This window comes from Fragaria vesca, linkage group LG5 (assembly GCF_000184155.1).
Source record: "Fragaria vesca subsp. vesca linkage group LG5, FraVesHawaii_1.0, whole genome shotgun sequence".
Taxonomy (NCBI): Eukaryota; Viridiplantae; Streptophyta; class Magnoliopsida; order Rosales; family Rosaceae; genus Fragaria; species Fragaria vesca.
In genome coordinates, this window is record NC_020495.1 from 26,472,948 (window position 1) to 26,478,580 (window position 5,633).

The 5,633-nt window shown below is 40.8% G+C and overlaps 1 protein-coding gene across 1 annotated transcript in view; it reads right to left on the reverse strand.

Moving 5' to 3' along the window:
- Positions 1-3,474, reverse strand: part of LOC101291436 (BEL1-like homeodomain protein 4-like) — a 6,106-nt gene extending 2,632 nt beyond the window's left edge. Inside the window, exons 1-2 of the mRNA XM_004300536.1 lie at positions 1,986-3,474; positions 476-861 (exon numbers count right to left, since the gene is read on the reverse strand). Of these exons, the coding sequence (XP_004300584.1) occupies positions 476-861; positions 1,986-3,308 (1,709 nt within the window). The 5' untranslated portion in view covers positions 3,309-3,474. The remainder of the gene's footprint in view (positions 1-475; positions 862-1,985) is intronic.
- Between the last annotated feature and the right edge of the window lie 2,159 nt (positions 3,475-5,633).

Sequence of the window (5,633 nt, forward strand, 5' to 3'; positions counted from 1 at the left end):
CCCCCCCCCCCCCCCCCCCACCCACACACAAGTTTGAGTAGGTCAGCTAAAGGAGTGAAGGACACTGCAAATTAATTTACAAGTCCTTTTAGGCAGTAATATCAGAACTTGAAGTTTATCGAAAAAAAATATCAGAACTTGAAAAATGAATGAACTAACGTATTACTGTCTCTATCGATCTATTTCTTTTTCTTGTCTCTTCTATTTAAAGGGAAATGTGATCAGAAGTTCTATATTGTATGGTATCATATACTTGTGAATCTTATAAGCTGTTCATGATCACAAGTTCACAACCCAGCATTCTACATATCACAAAATATAAAACCCTAACGATTATGAGATGCAAGTTACTATGATTGGTATGATCACATTTTCGATAGTTAATATGATGATTAGGTCTGATTATGATTACGATTATGATTGCGGAAAGGAAATGCAAGTAGCTTTAAAAGAGAGAAGTGAAAAGGGAACGCACGGGTGGAGAAAATGCTCAAAAAGCCAGGCTCTCAAGATGTTGACAGAACGTTCGGGAAGGCCTCTTTGGGGTCTCCAAGCTTCTTGTTCCATCATCCCCATCTGATGAAATGCTCTTTGCTGTCTCAGGCTTTGCTCTAGCATCTTCAGCCTCGGCGTCTCTCCTTTCGTTATACCTGAGTTCCCCGCACCATCTTTCTCTCCCAGCAATTCACAGCTGTGCTTCAGCTGCGCTGTTACCGCGTCTTTCAGGCACCGGAAATGCCGCGACATTGCCTTCTGAGCTAGGGCTGTGTACGGCACCGCCGCCCCGAAACCCATCACCAGATCAAATGCGTTAACCACCATTTGCATTTGCTCGCAGTAGTGGTTGTACCTTCGATCCACCTGCATTAGTATAGCCATGCAAATACATTAATTATACGTTAATTATGTTTGTGAATTAACTAATTAATTAGTCACAATCACTTAATTAAGGCTTAACCGCTCACATTTTTGGTGATAGATTATTAGAAATATTGATAGAGCTAGCGTGGGATACAATTAACCAAAAGGAGGCAGCATTTTGATAAGCAAACCATAGAAACAGATAAAATGTCAAGGTCATGTTAGATTAGATTCAGAAGGTACGTAGTTAATAAAAGTAGAACAGAAGAAAAGGAGAAGATGACTAAAACCAGAAAGATCATCAGTATAAGAGAGAAAATTAAAACATACGAAATGAGTGTGACAGAAAAACCAGCAAGCAGACTGATAGAGACTGTGAGAGAGAGAACTCCATCTTCTTCCTCTTTCATAATATATTACAAACCTCCGAAAATTTTGAGGAGGATGTGTGGTTCTTAAAAGGGAGCACAAAGTAGAAGAGTAAATGCATATATCAAATATTGGTGCTGCTTGGTACAGTGAAATGATTGTTAATGGATGGCAACTATGAATGGAAATATTTTCTTGGGTCCATGTAGAGCCAACTAGCTCGAGTTCAAAAACTAAAAACAAGGAACAGAAGGATCGAGATCAAAATAATGAATCAGCCCACCGGAGGTCAACTAACTTCTCCGCAATTTTACAATCATGGCATATTCGAGATGATCATCTTATATACGAAGAGCGTTGCTTATTGCTATGAGACTACTGCGATAGTACTATTAGCTTAGCACTTCACCATCACCAAACGAAGCCGATCATAAAATAGGATGAGTAGAATAATGCTTAAACCAAAAGCTTAGCAACCAAACTATAGGTCTACGAAGAAGAAGGAAAAAAGAAAACCCTATTCTCACCAGCCGGCTTTCCCTATTTTTGAGTACTGCCAAGTTTTAAAAATATAGTTAAATAAAAATCATTGTAATGTAAGTGGCCGGAATTTTCTGTTTGTTTGTCCCCGGTGACTTTGGGAAAAAAAAAAAAACAATGGAGCTTTTAAATAAAGAACTTTGACTCTTGACGAAGAGAGAGAGGCAGAGAGAGAAAGTAGAGTAGAGTAGAGAGAGAGTAAGAGAGATACATGCCTCATCAAGCATGGACAGTAGTTTGACCTTCCTTCTCTGATGTTCGATCCTATCAGCGGCTGACAAAGTCGGAGGAGCATCCTTTGAGGAAGACGAAGAAGCGCCACCGCCGCTGGTGCCAGCTGGATTGGAGCTAGGGTTTACCGAGCTACTCTGTCGGCCTAATTTGTTCTTCTTCAATTGACCCCTACCAACACTGCAAAACTCTTCCAACAATTCTTGGGCGGCCTTGACATACTTTGAATTCCTCAACACATTCACAACCCCGAAAGACGACGACCCGAACCCGACATGAACCTGCTGGCTTTGATGACCGACGAGATTCTTGTACTGGTTAAAATGTGCACTGCTGGATGACCCTTCCGGATTGTTGTAGTACAATAATCCGGAATTGTCTCCCATTCGCAGTTCTTCGGCTTTGGCCGCCTCTAAGTGTTGCAATGAAGTTGATAAAGATAATGAAAGACCTTGTTGGTGGTGATCACTAGGGTTAATGCTGCTGGTGTTTAGTTGGTGTGCTGGACCAGTTGTGGAACCGCCTTCATGGCCATGACTATCAGGACTCACCCATGAGAATTGACCAAAAGCCCCTCCTCCTCCTCCTCCCCCTCCTGCCCCAGGAAAAGTAGTGGATGAAGGATTAGGAAGCAACATGTGAAGAGTAGAAGAAGAAGTTGAGTGAGGTGGAGGAGACGGCGATCTTGGTTGTGGATTCATTAGAAAAAGCTGCATGGCAGCAGCTGAATCCGCATTAATGGTCGAAATCTGATGCTGATGAGCTGCTATGTTGTCACGGCCACTCTGATTCTTATTTGAATCCCCTAATGGACCCAATCCGCCCACCATGTTCTGTCTGCTTCCGTACCATTCGGCCGCAGCAGATTGATGCTGATGCGGCCGAGCCATCCGATAGCTGGCGGCCATCGGATGTTCAAGCAGTTCTGCAGGCGGTGCGACGCCTGCAGGATAATTGAACATCTCTGATAACATCCCGGCTGTTTCATACACCGGATTGAGTCCTCCGGATTCTTCCTCGTCTAACCCACCGACCAATGGCGGAGGAGGTGGCTCGAACCCTTGCACCCTCAGCTTTTCCCTCCGGATCTGCTGGGCCAAGTGCTGCTGTTGCTGCTGCTGCTCTTGGTGGGTGGTCATCGCTGATCTTTCAAAGCCATTGGGGAAGCTGTAGATGCTTTGATGGTAGTCTTGGGACATAGAGTTACCTGAACTGGAGTACTTTTCCGAGACTGAGATTGAATTATTCTGAGTACCCTTTGATGAGAAGAATATTGGTGAGAGTGGTTGTACTGTTGCTATTCCCATATCAAACTTGTGATGATCTTGTTCTTCATCATATCTCCTCCCCCTAGCCTTGTTCGCTTTTGTACCACCCACTTACTGTTCAATTGAGCACGGATCGGGTCAGAGACAAACAAAACAAACATCACCCATCATAGGCTTCGAGTCTTTCATTTCATTCATGAAGCTGTCTGGTTATAGAAATAAGAGAATTAAAAATGAAAAGGGAGAGAGAAAGAAAACAATGGGGGTAGTATTAGTACTACTACTACTACTACTACTCTTTGTTGTTGGTGATATATGTGCTTTTTTAATTTCTTCTTTTCATCCTGCCTTTATCATTTTCAGCTTTGTTCATATTCATATATCATGATGAATATATATATTTATATGTATACCTCTTGGAGTTGCAGCAGAGTATGAAAGGATGTAAAGCTCTCAGACATCGTTTTCCCTTCTGTGGTATTGAAAGCTTCTTCAATTCCCTTTCCTTTTTCTCTCTCTCTCTCTCTCTCTCTCTCTTCTTCTCACTACTCTCTCTCTGTGTTGTCCCTCTGGACTCTCTGTCGTCTCTTTCTTTCTCTTTCTCTCCTTTTCTTTCTCCTTTTGCAGCAGTGAGAGTAGTGTTTTCTTTCTTCTGCAGCAGCTTAGCAATGGAGCTCAGCAAATATAAAATGAAAAATTGTGGCTTTGGTTTTGGGTTTTGGAGAGTAAGAGTTGTACTAATATCTCTCTCAAACTAACAACGCAGCTAAGCTCCAAGAGAGAGAGAGAGAGAGAAAGAGAGCATAGCATGACAGAGAAAGAGAAGCGGTCGCTGTTCTTCATCTATTTATTTCCAGGCTCCTCTTTTTTCCACACCATTATTGTATTTTGTTTATTCTCCAAATTGCCAGAAGGTTTTAAATTTTGAAAAATAAATAAATTTGCATATAAAACAAAATTGGAAAAAAAGAAGCTGCACATATATTTAATATTCTCTTCTCAAGTTACCCGAATGTTCATACTTAGGGTATATAGACCAAGGGTATTCTCGTCCATATATTTTCAAAAAGTCTTGGTCCTCAAATTTGTGGAGTTGCATCTTAAATTCTTAATAAATGTGCGTTGTGTTGATTTTACATGGATTTTCATATGCATTTTGTTCACTGAGAATGACTGAAATACCCTTTTGGGATGGTGGCTATTATTGTAATTTGATTGGTGTCATTTGGAAACCAACGCAGACTACGGAATAAAATACGAGATAAGGTGAGTACGAAGTCATCTCAATGATCTAAACCACCACCATCCTTTGATGTGTGCAAAATGGCCATGATACCCATGCCAATGATTATGTTGAGGGAGCAAGACCATAAGTTTGGTAGGAGCATTTTGGTCATTTTAAGATAGCTGAATGGCATTTATAACCCAACTATAGTAAGATAGGGGAGGGATATATGGAAAATAAAAAGATTTATTTAATGAGGAAAGCGTGCACTCAAAGGATGGGTGGCACGTGCGAGAGGTTGGGCGTGAAAAGAGGAGTGTCGGGTAAATTTCGGGGTCTGAAAATCACACTTAACAGCATCTGTGGGATTTGGCAATGTGGAAGATGGGGAAATTCCGTTACTCTTTTTTGGCGTGACCTTTTGATCTCCACAGATGTTATTTGTGGTTTCTATCCTTTTTGGTTCAAAGGTGTTGCTACTTTGTCTTTATATATGCCATCTTTGTTCACTTCCTGGATTATCGTTAGACATTTTAACTAGCAGTTTATTTGTATGTTTGATGAGTTACTCAAACATCTTACATGAAGTAGTTTTCGAGAAAGGACAACTCCCTTCAATCGGCTACATTACCAACAATCAAGATCGAAGAAAGTTGTCCTTTCGACAAATTCTTGTCTGTCTGACGACGGCAGGAGGGCTCGCCGCCGGACAAGGAACTCTCGCTTTCTATTTTGCGTCAGGCACGTGCAACGCATTCTTTTTCACACTGTAGAGTTCAGGTTCAATGTCCCTCCTTGATTATGCGGTTTCATTATTAATAACGGCTTGGCGTGAAAACTGCCTTTTAGCCCTAAACAACAACATTTCTCCAGAAAATCGTTTGTGAACATCATAATTGGTAGTTGTGTATATGAATAACCTATAATATGTTCTCGTATAGAGTAATGGAAATATAGCAACAATTCTTCCAATATGGACATATAAAAGATTATTTTACGGGTTTGTACTATGTAGTGTAGAATGTTCTTTATATATATAGTAATGTATGCAATCACATAGATTAGAACACTGATAGAGAAATGTTTTAGGGTGATTGAAGTTGAAGATGTTTGCATGTTAGGGCCAAAAGCAATTATAA